The 23,688-nt window shown below is 37.8% G+C and overlaps 1 protein-coding gene and 1 long non-coding RNA gene across 3 annotated transcripts in view; one reads left to right on the forward strand and one right to left on the reverse strand.

The window, feature by feature from the left end:
- PCDH15 (protocadherin related 15) overlaps window positions 1-23,688 on the forward strand; it is a 1,564,441-nt gene that overhangs the window by 1,427,895 nt on the left and 112,858 nt on the right. Inside the window, exons 30-33 of the mRNA XM_068257852.1 lie at window positions 1,190-1,366; window positions 6,480-6,698; window positions 12,246-12,254; window positions 15,467-15,577. Coding sequence (XP_068113953.1) covers window positions 1,190-1,366; window positions 6,480-6,698; window positions 12,246-12,254; window positions 15,467-15,577 — 516 coding nt within the window. The remainder of the gene's footprint in view (window positions 1-1,189; window positions 1,367-6,479; window positions 6,699-12,245; window positions 12,255-15,466; window positions 15,578-23,688) is intronic.
- LOC137535960 (uncharacterized) overlaps window positions 1-23,688 on the reverse strand; it is a 376,361-nt gene that overhangs the window by 71,648 nt on the left and 281,025 nt on the right. The window lies entirely within an intron of this gene.

Genomic DNA, 23,688 nt, shown 5'->3' on the forward strand with positions numbered 1-23,688 from the left:
GCACAAGTCCAATGTCCACAATCCATTTTAGGAACGTCCTGTTAGTGTGTTGTGTTCCATCCACTTGAATATGTCCTTTCAATGCATAATCAATCCACTGCATGCTTCCAAGAATACCTGTACAAATACATGACATGCTGCCAGACTGTGTGCAAGGCTTCTGGTTGGATTTCCCAGTATTGCAGGGGAAGGTAACTCTCTTGCTCAAGCTAAAACCTTCGGGCCAATTTTACAACATAATGATGAGTATGGATCACTGATGTACGGAGTGAAACATTCAGTTTGAGCGAGACTTCCACCTGAGAAAGTGGTTTGGATCTGGTGAGCCTCCCAGTTAATGAGGTGGTGGGAACACAGCACTGCACTGTTTTTCACGTGCACGGAAGTTTGGTGAAGCATGAGGCTTATTGGAGTGAAGCAGTATTAAATAATAACTATGTGCACTACATAATAGCAAAAAATCCAGCAGCTCCACGTCTGTGAATTTAAAGCTCTTTTAATGCATAGTGAAGAGTGAGGTAGCCATAACCAGTGACGGATGCTGTTTCGGAAGAGGGTTTCTTTCCCAAGCTGTATTGGCTCCCTTTTGCGAAACAGTGCCTGTTGCTGGTTATGGCTACCTCTCTGTCCATTATGCATTAAAAGAGCTTTACATTAACAGATGTAGTGCTGCTGGATTATTTGCTGTTATGTTCAAACCCTGTGGTGTTACAGGGTCAAATCTGCTAAGCACACACTATATCCCCATTTGGGTGCTTGTCAAACTCGCTTCAGCTACACAGTAGCAGTGGCATTAAAGGACAACAGTATTGAAAGGGATAGGAGCCATACTTATTTCCTTTTAAACAATACCAGATGCCACACAGCCCTGCTGATCCTCTGCCTCTAATACCTTTAGCCCTATACCCTGAACAAGCATGCAGCAGATCAGGTTTTTCCGGCATTATTGTCAGATCTGACAAGATTGGTTTTGCTTGTTTCTGGTGTTTATCAGACAATACTGCAGCCAAATAGATGAGCAGGATAATCAGGCAACTGGTACTGCTTAAAAAGAAATACATTTGGCAGCCTCCATATCCCTCTCGTTACAGAGGTCCTTTAAAAATAGTGTAGGGGATATGATGTTGCAAGAAAATCATAAAATGTGTCTGAAGTAACGGTATGTTTCTGCTTTCTATTTTGTTGGCAGCATTCTTGAACGCTATGTTCAAGACCAAATACCTGGAGCGGCAGTTGTAGTAGAATCCATTGGAGCGAGAAGATTTGGAGATGGCTTCTCTGAAGAGGACTACACTCAGTGTGACCTAATGATTTATGCTGTTGATCCTTCAACCAACAGGGCAATATCTCGTAATGAACTTTTTAAGTACGTATCTACCAAATAAAAATGATTCTTTATTATCAATAATAATTTTGGCTTATGTAGCAATGATCAGCAGAGCTGTTGGCAAAATCTCTTAAAAATCACTTTACAACAGACCATTGAGCTGCACTATTGCTGAGCAAAAACTTTACTATTCTTTGAAAATTAGCGAATTTAGGCAAAACTATTATACATCATAATTATGCTTGTGTTAACTGTAAAGCTAAAATGCTGGGAATACACCATACAATTTTCTGTTAGATTCTTCTATTAGATTTTTCCTTTCAGAGGACCAAAGTCCAAGCAAGAACATAATTATTCAAAAACAGGGCAGCTGTATGGCATGAAATGATGCCCCTAAAAAGTGCAGTCCTACTTTATAGGGAACCTGAAGTGAAAGGTTTATGGAGGCTGCCATACTTATTTCCTTTTAAACAATGCCAGTTGCCTGGCAGTCCTGCTGATCTTTCTGGCATCACTGAATCACACATCTAATGCTAGGTACACACTATGAGATTTTCTGGCAGATTTTCTGGCAGATTTACTGTCAGATCGGTTATTTCCAACATGTCCGATCTGATTTCCGATCGATTTCCGAGAATTTTCTGATCGATTTCCTACCGTTTTCCATTCACTTCAATAGGAAATCGGTTGGAAAATGCTCAGAAGTCGATCAGAAAGCAGATCGGACATTTTGCAAATAATCGATCTGGCAGAGTTAATAGTGTGTACCTAGCATTAAACAAGCATGCAGCTAATCTTTTCAGTTTTTTTTTTTTTGGTATTGGTATTAACTACTCTGGGACCACATCACGCCGATGGGCGTGGCCACGGTGGCAGCACCAGGACCGCCTAACGCTGATTGGCGTAAAGTCCTGGGGCTGGCTTTTGCAGGAGATCGCGCACATCTCCTGCTTGGTAGGCGGAGCTGAGCTCCGCCTTCAGTCTCCCAGTGGCAATTGCCGCTAGGAGTCTGTTAGACGGCGGGACCGCCATCTATTTGGTACATACATCGCTGCAATCTAAGGCATCGCTGTACAGGGGACAGCCGTGTGACTTGGCTGTCCACTTCAGAGGGACAAAAGCGATCCGTGGATTGCGCTGATTGGCTGGTGGAGGGAGGGGGGAAGAGGGAAAAAAAATAAAAAGGTAAAAAAAATATTACAAAAATAAAGAAATAAATATTTGTAAAAAAAAATAAAAATATTGGGGGAGCCATCAGACCCCACCAACAGAGAGCTCTGTTGATGGGGAGAAAAGGGGGGGGGGGGGAGATCACTTGAGTGCTGAGTTGTGCGGCCCTGCAGCGATAGAAAAATAGTCTGCTCTTTAGGGGGGGAGGGGGTAAAGCCTGTGGTCCTGATGAGGTTAAAAGGAAATAAATATTGCAGCCCCATACCCCCCTTACTCCAGGTTCCCTTTAATCTATTTGTTATTTTTAATTAAGTATTGTAACGATATTTGTTGAAATACATTTATAGCAAGCATATAATAAAATATCTCATGAGTGACTTCAACCTGCTCAATGCCGGTGAATACCGCTCATGTATGAGCACCACACTGTTACAAATATCAGGTCACTCAGTTTAAAGCTAACTACAAAGGTGCACAGTCAGGGACATAAATCTCCTCAAGGGACAAAACAGGACAAGATTCCTTTGGACTTAGTCCTGCTGGTCTACAAAGTATTTATCCAGCATAAACTATCCCAAGGAAGAAACAAGAAGCAAGCCAAAAGAACACATTGATTTCTAAAAAGAATTACTAAATACAAGGAGGAGACAATTAATTATGGTAACAGGGACAGATGATGCAAACTTTGTTCTTTATTTCTTAGGTATGCTCATATATTCTGGAAAAGCTTTAGGGCACTGTGATCTTCTGTTATTTGGAGATTATTAGTAATTCAAGACATCCTGCTGCATCTACACTATCAGTCGACTTGGAAAGTACTTTAGGTTGTACTGCAGTGACATCTAGTGTATACCTCTGAATTTCATACGTTTTAAGTGTACATAGCTCTCACACATTTTTAGTGCCTCTGGTTTATAACAACCAATTATAATGTAATGATTAGCACAATGATCACGATCATAATACTGTTTGCTAATTTGTAAACTATTGTGCATTTTACAGGTTTTGTGAAAACATGAACCCGTAATGACAAACTTATTTAGCCATGTTTCATACATAACATAGTGATAAAAGCTTATTTGGACTAACATGTTCTGTTACACAGAAAAACATCAGAGCCTTGTGACCATTGCTAAAATTGCACTAATAATTCAAGTAGCATTTAGAAAATTAATCTCATCATACTTTTTTTTTTGTTTTTACTTTTTTGAACCCCCCGATCTGCATGCTAGTTCAGAGTCTATGGCTAAAAAGTATTAGAGGTAGAGGCTCACTAGGACAGCCAGGCAAGCTGCATTGCTTAAAAGGAAATACAGGATCTTCTAAAAAAATTAGCATATTGTGATAAAGTTCATTATTTTCTGTAATGTACTGATAAACATTAGACTTTCATATATTTTAGATTTAAATACACACAACTGAAGTAGTTCAAGCCTTTTATTGTTTTAATATTGATGATTTTGGCATACAGCTCATGAAAACCCTAATTTCCTATCTCAAAAAATTAGCATATTTCATCCGATCAATAAAAGAAAAGTGTTTTTAAAACAAAAAAAGTCAACCTTCAAATAATTATGTTCAGTTATACACTCAATACTTGGTCGGGAATCCTTTTTCAGAAATGACTGCTTCAATGCGGCGTGGCATGGAGGCAATCAGCTTGTGGCACTGCTCAGGTGTTATGGAGGCCCAGGATGCTTCGATAGCAACCTTAAGCACATCCAGAGTGTTGGGCCTTGTGTCTCTCAACTTTCTCTTCACAATATCCCACAGATTCTCTATGGGGTTTAGGTCAGGAGAGTTGGCAGGCCAATTGAGCACAGTAATACCATGGTCAGTAAACCATTTATTTGAAGGTTGACTTTTTTGTTTTAAAAACACTTTTCTTTTATTGGTCGGATGAAATATGCTAATTTTTTGAGATAGGAAATTTGGGTTTTCATGAGCTGTATGCCAAAATCATCAATACTAAAACAATAAAAGGCTTGAACTACTTCAGTTGTGTGTATTTGAATCTAAAATATATGAAAGTCTAATGTTTATCAGTACATTACAGAAAATAATGAACTTTATCACAATATGCTAATTTTTTTTAGAAGATCCTGTACATTTGTCAGCCTCAACATACCCCTCAGTGCTACATGTTTTTTTCTTGATCAAAATGTATGTATTATTTACATAACATAGTGACCAATTTTAAATCAAATGACAGGCTTTTTCCTACTAGACCTTTTCTGGTGCTGTAATGAGAATGCAGTGACCAAAATTATAACCAGTATGTATTATCATCGGATGGCTCCTAACTTCATACAGTTTTTGCACAAATGCATTCCCCTTGGATCATTCTTAAGTTTTATTTTATTTTTCAAATGCACTTCCTGCACAATAGTGGCCAGCCCAACTCTCAAGCCAGCAAACATCTTTGTATAGGTCCTTGACATGGAGACCTTTTGAAAAATACAGTATACAAAAACCCACCATGTATGAAAATACTCCATTAAGACTAAGCTATCACACTAATAATTTTACACTAACAATTCCTATGTACTCCTACATAGGAAAATTTACAGTTCATTTTTACTATATGGAAAAAGTACATGTGTGTATATGCAGACATCCATATTACAGTTTTTCATTATAGTAGTCCTTGGCACTCTAACTCAACTTTTCCTGTTGTCTATCAACTAATTTGCATAGTCACTTGAAATATTTTCCTTAATGTATAAACATCATCAAGGAGAATAAGCGATCTTCTGAAGTAAAGGATTTGGCATGCAACAAAGGCTTTTGCGGATGCTTTGCACTTTGTTTATAATAATGAGGTGAAAAAAAATTAAACAGATTTTAAGATATTGCCCATAACAAGCAATAAGAATTATTCTTTCAATTTCCCACAAAAAATGGAAATCTAAATGGCTCTAGATCAATTGCCTAGGCAACTACTGAGTTTATTTTCTTTATTTCATTTTCATTTTTTTTCCCTCATATGAAAACCGTGTCAGTGTTAAAGGACACTTGACAAGAGCAAGTCTACCTAAGTTAAGCAAAAGGTATGTTCCCCTCATTCCCTGGTCCACATTTAGAAGAGTTTGACTTTTAGCTGCTTTCAGACAGCAATAGGCAGGTTTGCAGTGATATACCCAGAGCCGGGACAAGGTCCTCCAGCACCTAAGGCTGAGACACCAAAGTGCGCCCCTCCATCCCTCCCACCCCAGCCATCACACACTGATTGATATTAGACTAAGAGGCGCCACAGGGCCCACAACCTCCCCAACACCTTAATATGTAGTTATCTGGCTTGCAGTCACTGCCATGTATCCCCTTTTCTTATTTCTTTCTGCTTCAAACACAATTAGGAATGACAGCTGAATGAATTCTGCGCCCCCTCTTACACTGCGCACTGAGGCTGGAGCCTCTCCAGCCTATGACTCGGCCCAGCCCTGGATATACCCTCCCCTTACAGGGGTTCTTTGGTGTTTAAGAAACAAAAACCGGCATCTACCTGGAGCTTCTATCAGCCTCCTGCAGCTGTAATGTCCCACACTGTCCTTCTATGATCCTCCGTTCCCCGCCGCCAGTCCCGATCTAATTATGCGGGGGGCTGATAGAAGCCCCAGGTAAGTGTCAGTTTTTGATTTTTTACAACCACCAAAGAACTCCTTTAAGGGTAGTGAATAGAATGGGGAAAAGGAAGGAATGGGAGGGTGATAGCAAGGAAATTACCACAACCTGCCTTTTCCTGTCTGAAACATTTACTTAATTTAAGTTAAAAGTCAAATTTTTCAAGAAGTAGTTACAGGTACATCGGAGAATGGTGAGGGGATTGGGCAATGCAGAGAGGTATGTGGATTGAGCATAAATATACCTCTGTCTGTACCTTAGGTAGCTTTGCCTCAGGTTAGGTGTCCTTTCAAAACCAACACGATTTACATTTAGTTTTTGCAAAGACAAAGCAGATTTTTTTTTCTTCCTAAAAATACAGATTTTTGGATGGCAAAGTACTTGACATCAATAAACAGTTCCAGGACTATATTGGCCTTGGAGGACGTATATTGGAAATCCGAACCCCAGATGTAGTGGCCAATGTAAAGAAGCAAGCTCAGGCTGTTGGCTATACTGAAGGAGCCTTGCTAGCACTGGCCATTATCATCATCCTGTGCTGTATACCTGCTATTTTAATTGTGATGGTCAGCTACAGACAGTAAGTACAATATTTAATTATAATTTTAATTATTAAAATGACATGTAGCTGTTAGACAGCTTCACTGTGCAAGCTCATTTTTTGTTTGTTCAATATGCTAAAACATCTGACATTCTTTTATTTGCTACAGAAAGAATAATGTATCTGGCACTGTTATTATTCACCATATGTATTGTTAGTACCTGATTGTACTTAGTAACAATAGACCACTTAAACAATCTTCTCTTCAAGAAAGGTTACAGATTATAATAGCACGGTTTGATGCAAACACGTTTTAACTGCCTGTCTTTATATACAAGTGCAGGATTTTCTTAATATGACCTGCCATGTCAAAAGTTATCATATTTTATATAACATTGCTCATATTTGAAAAGTCTATTGCTATTGACTGTTCCTCTTTACAACAGCCTTGTCACTCCCCCCCCCCCCCCCCCTATAATGAAGTGAATTCAGATTTGGTAAACAGGCAATTTAAGTTTAGCTGGGCTACACTTTTATTTGTGCTATTAGATCTTATACGATAAGGCTTTCCCACTTCAGAACAACTGCAGCAGCCGGTCTTTTTATCTTTTGTTAGCATCACCAGCAAACTACAAACCTCCATTAATCAGAACTAGGGATGTTGAATGAGATACAAATAATTTTGATGTGCATGCAAATGTACTGCAAGTGTGGTATTGTATTAATCAATATCAATCAAAAATGCATTTGATTGACCCAATTCCAAGGTACATATCATTTACTTTAAATTTTCATGCAAGCCAAAGTTATTTGCATTTCATGAACCACCTCTAGACATGAAAAATAAGCAAAAACCCAGAGCAAAGCAAGGAGAAAATTAAGATGCTCCATTATATAAACCGCTAGCTTTGGCTTTGAATAGTGCCAGGATTTGTGGACTTATTTTTGTTCAGCTTGATTAAAAAAAATGTTTAATGTGCAAATAAAACCAAGATTTTAAAGGGCTTCTAATAGAAACTAGTAGATAGGCGTGTCATTGAAATACAGGTAGTCCCCGGTTAACGAACGAGATAGGGACTGTAGGTTCGTTCTTAACCTGAATCCGTTCTTAAGTCGGGACATTGTGCTATCCCTGTCCCTTGTGCCTCTAGTATTCCCCTTTTTGTCTTCTCTGTCTTCCTCATACCTCCTAACATCCCCTTTTGCCTCCTTATATCCCCCCCCCCTTGTGCCACCTTACATTTCCCTTTTGCCTCCTATGTCCCCTTATGCAGAATAGGTGCAGGGAAAGCCGCATGGAGACTTCTCACCTGCTCCATGGTGGTGAAAGGTCTAAGCGTGTTTCTGGAAAGCTGTGCGGCCCCGTTCTCTGTCCCTTCACTGTTTCATGGCAGCTCCTCTTGCATCGCATAATGACGCAATCAGGAAGAGCCGCCACAGGAACAGTGAAGGGAGGAAGACATTGCGGCGATTTAGCAGGCGTTTGTATCGGCCGGTCGTTCGTAAGCCGGGGACTACCTGCACTGCATTTTTCAGAATATAAGACGCTCTGGCATATAAGACGCACCTAAGTTTAAAGGCCAAAAATCAGGAAAAAAATGGCTAAACCTAGGTGGGTCTATAGTGCAGGGGCATCTTATGGATCTTTTACCCCCTCCCACCCCCACCAAAAAAAACTACTCTATCTGCACAACAATGCCCAGCTACACTACACTTATCCCTGCTTCCCACCAACTAAGCTATACAGCCATGCCCTACACTACACTTAACTAAACAAAACTAACACTATACTGCACTAAACTACACCACAATTAACTAAACTACACTTTCACTCTAATACTAGACACTCTAATACTGGATACTCTAATACTAGATCTGCTCCTGCCAGTGCAATTCTCTCCCTATGGCTCTGGGTCCTGGCAGTACGCTCCTCTTCTTGCCTTGCAGCTCTCCAGGGACACCGGCCGCATGCTGCTATAAAGCATCGCCGCGTCCTCCATCCTGCAAGCTGCATACACGTTGTTTACAATACACGCACATGTGTTGGAGGTCATGCATGACGCCATGCTTGACCCCCGATGCATGTGCGCCGCTAGTGTATTGTAAATAGCATGTATGCAGCTTGCAGGTGGTGCTTTATAGCAGCATGCAGCCGGTGTCATTGGAGACCTTCAAGATAAGAACAGGAATGCACTGCCAGAACCTGGAGCCAGAGGGAAAGAATTGCGTCAGCAGGAGCAGGTAATATCACTTCCCTGCGCACTCTGCATAATGTTTTACAATACCTGTGGAATATAAGACACTTCTCCCCAAAAATTTAGAGAGCGAAAAAGTGCGAAAAATACAGTAGTCCTGGTGTTGAAAATAATTGACAAAGCCTCTTGCACTGTGCAGCTAATTACTCCTACAGCAAGGTGAGAAATTCTGAGCAGGCACATAGCTACTGCATTCCTAGCAGGGTACAGACCGCTGCTGCTGCAAAGAAATGCTATTAGGGATTACAGCTAATTTTTATTATCATTATAAACTAACATCTTCCATAGCACTGTACAAAAACTAATAGCGGGGATCATAGATCCATGAGACGTTTAAAACTCTGTACAATCGGGACATCCAGCAATACAAGTACAAAGACATACATAGTTCATGTGTGGTTTAAGACTTCATCAATACTAGTACATGTTCATATGATCCAGCCAGGGCACTATCTGCACATACTTTGTATGTTCTCCCTGTGTCTGTGTGTTTCCTCTGGGCACTCTGGTTTCCTCCCACACCCTAAAAACATACAGATAAGTTTATTGGATTCCCCCTAAAAATTGGCCTTACAATACATACACTACACAATACATACATAGACATATGGCCGTGGTAAGGACTAAATTGTGAGCCCCCCTGAGGGACAGGTAAAGTGGACCCAAACCAAACATTTTTTTTAATTAAAAATATTTAGTTGCACCACTCTGACACATACAAAGATAAATAAATACTCCTTCAAGCCTATGAGCATTTCAGTGCATGCTTTTCACCCTTCTCTTTTCATAACTAGGGTTATACTGGGGGCAGCCATTAGCAATTCCTCCATTGCTGGACACCACCTACTCCACCAGTTTGCCGTATTTTGTCCCGACAATTTAAAAGGAAGGGAGGGGTTCCTCCAATAAATGTAAAATATTTTATATTTGTCATCATGCAGCTGAAAAAGGGCTGCTATTTATTATTAAAATTTAAAAAATAGATTTTATTTCTGAAATCTTGTATTTTTAATTTGGGTCCACTTTAAGTGACAAGACAATGTACCGTATACAGTACTGTGAAAGCTGCTGCTGCTACTACTTCCTTGCCTTTCCCAATTTTGGGAATTCTTACATGATTGTACATTAAAATGAAATAATACATTTTAATATAATTAAATCACAAACAGAATGTTTCACCACCAATATGTGCTTATGGCAATTATCATCTTTTATTTTAATGAATAAAAGTGGACATTTCCTTTAAGCAGATTTCCTTTAAGTAGAATAGGATTAAACACAACAGCTTTGAACTTCACTAGTATTATATATATATATGTATATATATATATATGTATATATATATATATATGTATATATATATATATGTATATGTATATGTATATATATATATATATGTATATATATATATATATGTATATATATATATATATGTATATGTATATATATGTATATATATATATATATGTATATGTATATATATATATATGTATATATATATATATGTATATGTATATATATATATATATATGTATATATATATATATGTATATATATATATATATATATGTATATGTATATATATATATATATGTATATGTATATATATATATATGTATATGTATATATATATGTATATGTATATATATATATATATGTATATGTATATGTATATATATATATATATATATGTATATATATATATATATATATATATATATATATATATATATATATATATATATATATATATATATATATTATAGTATTTATAGATCTGAACAAATCTGTTTTTATCACGTTTAGATAATAGTTGTGGAAACTCAATATATGTCACAGATTGTGGGCCTTGATAAGACGCAATATTATCTATGTCTACAATAATATGCTTCTTAGGCCTTCAGGAAAAATTAAATTAAATAATCTATAACTGGTACCTGTAGCTAAGGGAAATGCTCATGTAGGGAATGTCTACTTTGTCTCGTTTAGGCCTCATTCACACTTTGTGCACTTCTGTTCGCTTTTTTTCAGCACATCATGTTAACAAATACATGTTGCTGAAAAAAAGCAGGCAGAAGCGCACTGGTGTGAATGAGCCCTAACATGTTAATGCACCATGCAGGCTGGAAACAGTAAAACCTGTCCTCAATGTAGACAACTCTTTTGATGAGTTCCAACCTACCTCCAGTGCACAGGAGGAGGTAGGGTAATATACTTAGTGATTTCTAGTGCTCCCTTGTCAACCTCCTTAAAAATGAGATCAAACAGCCTTTCCACTCAGTTAAACAGGTTACAAAGAGCATTTACCATAAACTCCAGTGTCATAGGCACAGCAAATATTATTGCACAAATCTGAATTTACTTCATTCTGTATGGGACAGGGATGAGGCGGTGAGAGCAAGACTCAGTTACATCTGCCATGAAACTGAACCAGCTAAATAAAAGCAAGCTATCCCTCCCTGCTGTGGTATACACCTATTAATATACTGGTTCAGTTTCTCGTAAGGCTAAACAATCTTGCTCTTGCCTGATCATCCTTAATGTGAGAAGTTAAAAGGGTCGCATTAATAAAAATGATGGACTGCAAAAGATCTATAGATAGACAGACTGTCTCCTGTCCTGTACTGTACTCAGTAAGTCCCACATATTACCAATGTTTGAACTTGGTCATGGATAGCTTGCTTAATCTGCTTGTTCTGTAATCCTCAATGAATTACGCAGCTAATGCTTTTGATTAAATAGATGCTATAATTGCATTTTCACTTCATATATTTCAATTGTACGTGCCTGCAATTAGAAGTAGAATATGGAGCTTTCAGAAATCAGCTGAATGTTAACGTAAGGAAGAACAATAACTCTTCTCATAAAAAGGAGTGACTTTACAAACCCACTGCACTAGTCAAAGAAAAGAGGCGATTATGAAAATGTATTAGGAATCCATGGCAGGACACATCACACTGTATTTAGTCAAGAGTGTAATTGTGCTTTGCCATTATGCAAGGCCCCCTTAATTTACTTCAAGTAGGGCACACCATAAACCTCCACTGTACAATAGATGGCTTAACAAATGACTTTTCAAGTATAATTCAGACAATGAAGGGCTTCAGCGTCACATTCAAAGAATATTCAAAGTGCTTCAGACTATTTATGCAGTATCTTTACTTGAATGTAATATACTGAGTGGACTGCCTAGGTTTTTCAAAAAGTTGTAATGAGCAATACATTAGTTGGTTATTTTTTTTAAGGTAAATGTGGATATTAATAAAACCTTTAAAATGCATTTCTAATTTTAGTTTTTCTCTCCCAATTTCTCTGCTAATCTGTGACACAGGTTTAAAGAGTAAGTATAAGTAAATTTTATTTTTACTACTTAAACTTCCTGTATTTAAAACTGTAAAACAACATACTAGTAATTGCTGAAATTAAGGCAATTGAAACCATATAATTAGTAGCAAACGTCATGTTCTATATTATGGAGTTCATCTGCAAGCTTTCCATCTGACATACCCCAGTTCCATGCATAAAGAGGCAGACTATGTGACACTAGATATGGTGGCCAAAGATGTCCTCTATACGAAGAGCTGAAATGGCAACCAAAAATAACTACAATTCAAATGAATGTAGGTTTATGATGGAAGGGGGAGGGGGGACTCCTTAGGCAAAACATACTTGATATCATAGTTTTGAAAAAACGTTTTCAAATATATTCTATTAGATTCTCCAGACTGTGTAAGAAGAAGGATAATACTGAAAACACCTAACGATTTACAATTCATCATTTGGGGCCATAGTCTTGGGGGTCCAACTTAACATCTAAAAAAAATAATAATAATAATAATAATAATGTGATCACTGTCACACTACGTTTATAGTTACATATAGAAGTAGATGTGCATATGTACAGCTATGATCTGATTGACAACACTTATTTCCATGAATATCTCAGGTGGTCAATCCTCTGGTAAAAGGACAGAGGATAAATGGTTAGGCATCACTTTGAGGCAGTGACCAGATGGACACATTTATTCGATTATCCAGCATAGGAATGGATAAGGTACAGAGAGGGTGGTGGTAGTAATACACAGTTTGGAATTAAACAATTAGGTTACCGGTACTTATTTTAAAGGTGATATTTACTGCCTGTTGAAGAATCTAATTCCAAAATGCTGCAGCAACATAAGAATTCCAGGTTTCCTTGAAAACTGAGGAGGCAGGCGTTCTGCTTATGTTCAGAAAATTAGCCAGGAACACCAGAGGTTTATATTTCATCATAACTCTATCCAAATAAAAACCACACCACCTGAGCAAAAAATATTACATGAACTAACTTTGGACAAGCAATTTGGGCTACGATGCATATTTACCCACTTGCTTTATGACCACCGAGCTGTGTCATGCAAGTCTATACTCCAGGCCTATGGTCTATCAGGAGCTATGAAATAAGCAAACTGTCATCTGAAATGTGTAATATGTATATTAGTACTGTGAAGCAAAGTAACTGCATTGCTGCATTCATTAGTGTACAAAGCTAAATCAAGTTGACTTTCTTCCAGCCCTATTTAGTGGTCTCAGCAGTGAGCTGTTAAAGACTATTTACTAGGAGTAATAAAACTGTCTGCAACAGACTTTTTCCAACTGGTTCATTACAGGAGCATTGTTAAATGAGATTTATGCTGCTAAGCCCGAGTTTTCCATTCATCAAAGCACTGGCAAGTGTACCAACCCATGCAACATTGCTACACACAATGGAACAAAGTATATGAGCTATAAATGGACATGTGCAAATTGTTTAAGAAAGGGGGGGAAATAAAAATCTTATTTGTAAGCTTTATTTTTTCTATCAAATAAATAAGTGGTTAAAGTAAAACACTTCAGACACACTATAAGCGCTTTTCTGAGTGCTTTTTAGCCATCAGTGCTTTCTGAGAGCTTTTTAAAAATGTTCCCATTCACTTACATTAAAATCGTGGTAAAATCACAATAGCGGTAGAATTGGGCAATTTTATCATGATTTTAGTGAAAGTCAACGGGAGCGGTTTTTAAAAAGCTCTCAGAAAAGCGTTTGTAGTGTGTCTGAGCCCTTACACAGGTGTGTGTGTGTGTGCGTGTGTGTGTGCGCGTGCCCGTACTGCTGATTAAGTGTTTTGTTTTCACCACTTACGTTATAGAAAAAAATAAGTTTTGCATCTCACAATACGGTAGGTATTTCAAATTGTTTTTCCTTAAATCAAAATGTTATTTGAACTTTTTGTGAATTGAACGTCACCCCTACAAAGACCTGCATCTTCTCCAGGCTCCTGTGTCTTCATTTTGGTGTTGTAACATATTTGTGAATTTTGGGTAGAAGAGTTAAATATTTTATAAATTGATTGAATGTTTATTACATTTAAGCTAACTATCCTAAAAAGTGCAGGTCGTCCCCCCAATTAAATTCATTGATGTATTGTCATTTTGACTTGTGGAACAGGAATATTGTTCACTCAGCTCATTGAGCCTCCTGGCTCCCACTGATAAGTATTGCTCTAGCATGTCTACTTCATCTTGAGTGAATGTCTGAGTCAAGCCTGTTGCAGTGGGATATAGCTAGCCATACACGACTGAATTTCCTTTCCAACAAATATTACGTTTGATATTAAGATTCATATTATTTTACAACCTACTAAAGACCAACATTGCAGATCAGTTTTAAGAGTGATTTTAGCTCTTAATATCAATTCCCAATATTTAAATCAACTTCAATTTATGATCAATTAGGCAGATTTTTTTTTACTGTGTCTTGCCAGCTTTAATCTCAATCACAATGTGGATAGGGCCCTATATACTATAGTTAACTATACTGTTTACCCATTCTATTCAGCAGGCAAACACCACACTATCTGATGATCACTGTTCACAATATTTATCACAATAATCCGCACACAGTGTGTGCTCCCCCATCCTCTCTGTCTTCCATTGGCCTCCTGTGAATTTTACATCCACTCCCTAAAACTTACTGTCCTCAGAAAAAGCATCATCATCCTGAAAGCAGTAGTACAGTTAAAAAGGGCGAATGATGCGTAACTGGTCAAATGGGCTCCTGATAGGGTTAGGCATCGCCAGGGGTGATCCTTAGTGTAAGGAATCGCCCAGGGAGATTGGTTAATGTTAGGCATTGGTAGAGGGAGGGGCTCTGTGTGAGGGTAAGGTTAGGTCATAGTAAAATATTGGTTAAGATTACCAATATTTCCCCATCTGAAATAACTAGTAATATTACCAATATTCTATTAGGGGCTGTTATGCCCTTCTAAACCTGCAGCTTTTTTAAATGTACGCTGCAAGTAGCTTTTTGAATGTAGTCTCAGGTGTCAATTTTTGCCCTCCCTAGAGAAATTAAATAGAACAGTTTACCTTTTCAATTTTTGCTGATTTTATCCATCACAAACCTTGTAATTATATTCTAAAACCAGGTTTACTATAATACATGTCTAATAGACCTCCTCATTAAGAATTAATAGATAGATGTTTAAGGCGCCAGATCGATTATCTAATTTTTTCTCTTTCTCAACAAAAAAGGAGGCAGGCTGAGTGTGCAAAGACAGCGCGGATCCAGATGGCATTGCCAGCAGGCAAATCATCAGCCCCTGCTGCCAATAATCTGTATGAAGAGCTGGGTGACAGCACAATGTAAGTACTGAATATAAATTGTTTTCTGTAGTATTACATGAATCATTGCAATAGTGGGAACTGTTGTGTGTCTGTTATCACAAAAACAGTTTGAAATTTATCTTGGTGCAGTGATCTGCAACTTTGTACAGTGGTTTGTTCAGATGTGTCGATTAAATATGTATGTAACCAAGCGTTTAATACTGTAGTACACAGTATTTTTTTCTCTTCTCTACAGTAATGGATTTATAGAAACATCTTTAAAATGTCTAAACATAATTTCTCAGTGGCTGAATTCTGTAGAAGACAAATGATGGATTGGTTTAAGTTTTTCCCATGAAAAGGTTTCATAAGCTAGTTTCTGAAGCTCTAGGCTGTATAGTTTAATGCATACAAATAGTATTTTTGAATGCTGATGTATTTCTTTAATCCTTGGATGTACTGAGTCATTCCATAATCCTGATTTGTTCTCTTATGATGTGTAACCATACTTTTCCAGTAAATGTAAAGCAATTTAACAATAAAAGGGGTTAATTCATCAACGACTGACATTTCCGCAGTAGCCAGGGAAAACATTGATCCACACACAGTGCTCTAAAAGGGTGCACATGCATTTGTATACACACTCCATAGGAACAAAAGTTAATTTTCTAGGATACAAGCGTAGATTATTACCAATCTAAATTTACACCAAGATGGTCTCTGCAGCCCACCTCAAGGAATTTTTTTGTATACAAACCGCACTGCTGCATAAACTCTCAAAGAGGTACTGCTGAATTGACCATTAACCCTAGCTAGATGTGGGCTTGTGAAATTATAGGAAATCACTTCTAACATGCCAAATATATAAACCTTACACATTCTTAAGTGCACCTGAGGCGATATAAATGTGTATGTACAGTACAACACATTAAAAACCAGGCTGTTTTACTGTTTTATTTTTTCTGCCTGAGAGAGTTAAGTTTTGGGCATGAAAGTGACAGCTTCTGTCTTGTCAGTACCTAATCATGGATATAGTAAACATAACTGATAAGCAAGTTACAACTTATAAATGTTTTCCTGGCAGAATACAAACATAAATGTTTTCCTGGCAGAATACAACTTCTGAGGGCAGGGAGAGATAAAATCCATGAATGATTGACCACTTTCTAACTCTGTGACGCTTAATAGGTTGCAACTGATTAGAGACCATAAACATTCAACCTACTTTGTGAACGTTTAAGGAAAGGAACATACTAGGCAGAATCGCATGAGTTTTCCCCATAGCACATAGTGGATAATGCATATACGATTCTGCCTATTATGTTCCTACCCTCTATGTAAAGGAAAACCCTAGGATACTTAGAAAAAGTAATTTCTAGGAGTGTATGCTTGAGGGAGGTAAGACCACCACTTCCTCCTTCATTTTCGCCAATTAAGTTGGTTTTTAAGCTCATTTAATCTAATTTTATACTTTTGGCGCCTCTGTTCATTGTATACAATTTCTAGGAGTAGAAGGATTAATATAATTGTTTATCTCATCAGTTTATTTTCATCTCGGGTTCAGATTTGGATCATTGTGTACTTGTGGTATATATACAGAGCTGCCCATAATTATTCTTACCCCTGGATTTTGACATAAAGTTACTTTTATTCAACCAGCAAGTATTTTTTTGACGGGAAATTACATAGATTTCTCCCAAAGATAATAAGACTATGTACAAGAGACATTGTGGAAAAAGAAAAAAAATTCTCAGCTTTTATTTACATTTGAGCAAAAAGTGTCCAGTCCAAAATCATTCATACCCTTCTCAATAATCAATAGAAAAGCCTTTTTTGGCTATTACAGCAATCAAATGTGTCCTATAATTGCAGATCAGCTTTTTGCATGTCTCCACAGGTATTTTTGCCCATTCATCTTTAGCAATAAGCTCCAAATCTTTCAGGTTGAAGGGTGTTCTTGCCATCGCCTTGATCTTTAGCTCCCTTCACAGATTCTCAATTGGATTCAAGTTGGGACTCTGGCTAGGCCACTCCAAAACATTAATGTTGTCTGCTAACCATTTCTTCACTACTTTTGCTGTGTGTTTTGGGTCATTGTCATGCTGAAATGTCCACTGGTGCTCAAGGCCAAGTTTTTCTGCAGACTGCCTGATGTTGTCATTAAGAATCCTCATGTATTGCTCTTTTTTTCATGGTGCTGTTTATGGTGACTAGGTTCCCTGGTCCATTGGCTGAAAAACACCCACAAAGCATTAGGTTCCCACCAACACATTTGACAGTGGGGGTGGTATTCTTTGGATTGAAGGCGTCTCCTTTTTTACGCCAAATGAAGGAAGCATCATTGTGACCAAACAATTCATTTTTTTTTCATCTGACCATAACACAGAAGACCAGAAGTCTTCTTTTTTGTCCAGATGAGCATTTTCAAAAGCTAAGCTAGCTTTTGTGTGCCTTATCTGGAGAAGTGGCATCCTCCTTGGTCTGCATCCATGGAATCCAGCAGTGTGCAGTGTCCATTGGATTTTCTGCCTTGAGACATTGCCACCAGCAGAGCCCAGATTCACCAGGATGGCCTTGGTGGTGACCTTGGATTCTTTTTCACCTCTCTCACTATCCTCCTGGCTAGATTTTCCACAGTGCTGAACATCTTGTATTTTTTAATAACACTTTGCACTGTAGCCACTGGAACTTGAAAACAGTTAGAAATGGCCTTGTAGTCCTTTCCTAACTTGTGAGCAGCCACAATGTGCAGCTGCAGGTCCTCACTGAGCTCCTTTGTGTGAGCCATGGCTGTCCACAACCTAAATGCAGAGAGCTGCTGTTTTTGACATGTTGAGTTGATTAAAACAGTTGTCCCCAATTAATCAGGGTAATTAGCATGCTTTAGAACAGCTTGGGCTATTTGGAATGGTATAGAACGTTGGATTTTCCCACAGACTGTGAGAGTTTGTGAAGGGTATGAATAATTTTGGACTGGATATTTTTTGCTTAAATGTAAATAAAAGCTGAGAAATGTTTGTTTTTTTCTGCATACATAGTACATAGTCTTATTATCTTTTGGGAGACACCTATGTCATTTCCCAGCAAAAAATTACTTGCTGGTTAAATAAAAGTAACTTTAAGTCAAAATTTGCCAGGGGTATGAATAATTATGGGCAGCGTTGTATGTATGTATATATATGTATATGTATATGTAGATAGATAGATAAATAGATAGATAGATAGATAGATAGATAGATAGATAGATAGATAGATAGATAGATAGATAACGTATTTGTAAAAACAAAACAGAGGACACCAAGAGCCCAATAGTGCAATATTGTCTGGTAAGCTCAATATATAATGTAATATCAAAGGTTCTTATACTCACAAAGGTGGGTTACCATCAGGTAACCACTTGACAGGCAGGTAACCACTGACCCCACTCAGGTATAAAAGTCGCTCTCTGTAGATAGGAAAATGGTGAAAGAACCCCTCCACCAGGGGTGGACTTAATCGTACTGTAATATGTACGAACAGAGGCGCCAAGCAGAGTAAAACAATGTTCTAAAAATGATAAAATCAGTCCCGCTTCATCAGGCAGTACAGGAGCATATAAAACTGGTTCAGGCCTCACAGAGGCGCTCACACGCTTTAAGGACCTGAACCAGTTTTATATGCTCCTGTACTGCCTGATGAAGCGGGACTGTTGACCGCAAAACGTGTTGCGATTTTATGGAGCTGTGAATAAATTGTATATTTTTTACTCTGCATTTGAGTATATGTCCACTACCAGAGGGAGGTAAGTCCACCTCGACTTCCCTCTTTTTATTATTTTTAGAACATTGTTTTACTCTGCTTGGCACCTCTGTTCGTACATATTACAGCACATAATACCGTATGTTATAGTTTATTTTTATCATTGATATTTCTAGTGAGCTAACATAGCTGGTTGCCCATACTTCAATTCAAACACTTTACCCATCCTTAACTTTCATTGATGGCAAGTGTAGTACAAAGTTATATTTCCCATTTAAAGATTATTGCTATATGGAGAAGACACATCTTTGTAGCAGTTTCTGATTACATATATTTAGCTTAAAGAGGAACTTCAGCCTAAACAAACATGCTGTCACTAAGTTACATTAGTTATGTTAATTAAAATAGATAGGTAATATAATCTCTTACCCACCCTGTTTTAAAAGAACAGGTAAATGTTTGATTTCATGAGGACAGCCATCTATTTGGTTGAAAGGAGGAGACAGGGAGCATAAGACACAGTTCCAACTGTCCTGTGTGCTGATCACCCCTCCCAGTTGCTAGGCAATGTGAACAACAACATAGGTAATCCAATCATGCTTTGCACAGCATCAGGGAAAAAAAGCCCGGGCAGTTTTCTTTGATAGGTGGAGCTTAGCTAAAAATGCAGCTAAAAATGATGCTTTGGTAAGAAAAACAAAGTTCTGATGCTGTGAAACTGTTAAAGAGACACCAAGCCTTTTCAGTTCTGCGGAGTAGATTTTTAGTTCGGAGGTTCACTTTAAAGTTAGCCAGTAAATGAGATTATCCTGATTTAAAACTCCTTCATCATGTATACCACACAATGGTAGCAGTGATCTGTACATGGGTTAAAACATGTCCCTCTGGACTTAAGGCAACTGCAACCTCTTCATGTTTGGATGCTCATACATTTTAGGCTGCAAATGTTAACTTCACTTTAACCTATTTTGGTTCCTGGACGTAGAAACTACGTCCAGGAACCATGCGCGCTCCCGCGGCTGATTGCGCGCGTGCACGCGCGCTCCCGGCCCGCGGTTCGTTAGCCAGGCAATCAGTGAATCGGCTATGGAGCCCGATCACTGATTCCTCTCCCCCGCTGAAAAAGCGACAGCTTCTCTCGGAAGCTGCACCTTTTCTTGCTGTTACCTCCCCCATGCGTCGCTCTAAGCGTGTGTTATGCTTAGAGTGACGTCATGTAAACAAACTCATGGCCGCCATCTTGTGGCCAAAAAGTAATACTACAACTGAAAGTAAAAAAAAATGAAAATCAACACACATTTACATTATAAACATATTGTTTACCTCCCACCCTCCCAAAACTACCCAAATAAAATGTTTAATATAAAAAAAAAAACATTACAATAAAAAAAAAATGTAAATATTTACCTAAGGGTCTAAATTTTAAATATCAATGTAAAGATGAAATATTTCTATATTTTTATTATTTTAAACTTGTAAATAGTGATAGATGCAAAACGGAAAAAATGCACCTTTATTTCCAAATAAAATATTGTCGCCATACATTGTGATAGGGACATAATTTTAACGGTGTAATAACCGGGACATATGGGCAAATACAAAACGTGAGTTTTAATTATGGAGGCATGTATTATTTTTAAACTATTATGGCTGAAAACTGAGACATAATCATTTTTTTGCGTTTTTTTCTTATTCTTCCTGTTAAAATGCATTTACAGTAAAGTGGCTCTTAGCAAAATGTACCCCCCAAAGAAAGCCTAATTGGTGGCGGAAAAAAACAAGATATAGATCAGTTCATTGTGATAAGTAGTGATAAAGTTATAGGCTAATGAATGGGAGGTGAACATTTCTCAAGTGAAAACGACGGAACGCGAATGCGTTAAATAACACTAGATAAAAGTGTGTCTTTTGGTGTGACTACACACATCATAAGGTCTCTGAGGTTCAATGTTCCATGAAAAAAAAAATAATACACTGTGCTGGCAAAGAAAATGTAATTAATCTGAGTGTAGGCTTTTTTACACGTGTCTTATAGCATTGCAATTTTGGGTTTGTCTCACATTTAATTTCAATGGCGTCACATTGCAATTTATGCACATTTTTGGATCCAATTTTTCCTCGTTTTTAAAAAATCACAGGGATAAGTGTTAAGGCTGCCTTAAAGTGGATCCGAGATGAAAAAGTAACTATAACAAGTAACTTTTCTATATATCTTATCTATATATCTTATCTAAAGTTTAAACAGCAAATCTTGCTGCAATCAGCTTCAAAAGTTTATGATCATTTATTGCTGTGATGCAATGAGGGCAGCCATGTTCTGTTTGTCACACAACACTGAGGTAAGCTGATAGCATCTCCAGCCCTAAGCCTGTGGAAAATTTCACTCCCTCCTCCTTTCTCTGCCTCTGAAATATCTGGCTAGTAACCTCCTCCTCCTGCTGCCCAGACTGAGCTCCCATAAGCCCTTGCTACCTGGGAATGAGTGCCAAGGCTCTCTGAAAAGCTGTGGGCGAGGCTTGTTAAGTTTATAGGGAATTAGAGTATTAATACAAAAAGTATTTGGCTTGATCAATGCCCTATAAACTATATAAAAGGAACACAATTATGCAATGTGTAAAAGTTTATCTCGGATCCACTTTAAACTCAAAATAGGTTTAAAAAAGGCCAGAACATGCAATCACTTAGTTCACCAATGGTCCTCCAGTATTTATTACTGTCAGGTTCTCTTTTTTTATGGCAGTTTTTAATGTATTAATTTATTTTTAAAGTATAGGTTATTTCTGAAGTTAACCTGTCCAGCACATTGATTTGCAATAATGGGGACAATTAAACCTAAAGGTCCTCATTTGTCACTGGTTCCCTTGGTACTTAGTAATTTGTGCCATACTTACCTTACATCCTACCCTGCTCCAACCTGCAACTCTGTAAATAAGTCCTCTGGGCCTCAGACTATGTTTACATTGTGTAATTAGCCATATGACTTTATTAAAACCCACTCCTTTCCTCAGAGGATTAGAACCCTGCTCAGCCATGCTCTATCGGTTGCAATGGGGATTTCACCTAAGACCTGTGTTCTGTTTACATTCCTGAAAATATTACCCCTGCTGCCTGTCTGTGACTAATATCTACTTAGTATAAATAATGAAATGATAGGCAACAGAAAATTACCTAAGCAACAGGCGTGTTAGTCACTGTTAAGTCTCAAACCTTGTTTCTGAATCTCATGACTTATTTTGATTATCAATTTTAGCTAGTTAACTGGATTCCAATATACAAAATGACTGGGGCGTAACCTCAGCCAGGAATATCATGCTTACCAGGCATTAGGCCCATTTGTTTATTAACGGGCACTAGATTAAAAAAAATGCCATGGCGCCACACGCACACATATCCACAGTCCCTGAGCAATAAAGCGGTGGCACATATGGACACAGGTGGACACAGACACCTGCACCTTTATTAGGTAGGAGTGTTGTATAGCAGGCTGTACACAAAAGTAAAAGCAGGCACAATGTTAAAGGACTGACAACATTACTCACAAAGACTTATACTAAAAGAACATACCCTCTCCAGGGACATGCACACAGTTAACTAATAAAACAATAAACAACGTGGAGGAGAGGAATCGCTGCAACCACCGACACACAACCCAAAGGAGCAGGGATCAAGGGTCTCAATGTTCAGGCAAAAGAAAAAATCCACCATGGGTGGGTAAAAAGTATTCTTCAATTTTATTAGCACATCAGTAGAAAAGGCTGACGCGTATCGGAGCTCAAGGCTCCTTAATCATAGCCAGCAATAACATGATCATCACAAGTATAAGTAGTCAAGTGCCAGCCCACAGTGGGCATGGCCTTGGCTCTTAAAGAGACACATACAATATGTATATAAAATGGCATAGCCAATATACAAACATGACATTTTTTTTTTTTTTTTTTTTTTTAAAACCAAAGATGACAAAGGGCCTAATTTTATGCTTCTCTGATTCTCATTTGCTCTCTCTTAACTCTGTCTTTGTACCTCCCCCTTGAGGTAGAGGTTTATTTATATATATTATTTTTGTCCTTCAAATATATACCCATCCTGATGTTTAACCATGTCATCTTTGGTTTTTTTTAAAAAAAAAAAAAAAAAAAAAAATTTCATGTTTGTATATTGGCTATGCCATTTTATATACATATTGTATGTGTTTCTTAAGAGCCAAGGCCATGCCCACTGTGGGCCGGCACTTGACTACTTATACTTGTGATGATCATGTTATTGCTGGCTATGATTAAGGAGCCTTGAGCTCCGATACACGTCAGCCTTTTCTACTGATGTGCTAATAAAATTGAAGAATACTTTTTACCCACCCATGGTGCAGCGGGATTTTTTCTTTTGCCTAATAAAACAATAGGTCAGTTAACAGTCAT

Source organism: Hyperolius riggenbachi, chromosome 10 (assembly GCF_040937935.1).
Source record: "Hyperolius riggenbachi isolate aHypRig1 chromosome 10, aHypRig1.pri, whole genome shotgun sequence".
Taxonomy (NCBI): Eukaryota; Metazoa; Chordata; class Amphibia; order Anura; family Hyperoliidae; genus Hyperolius; species Hyperolius riggenbachi.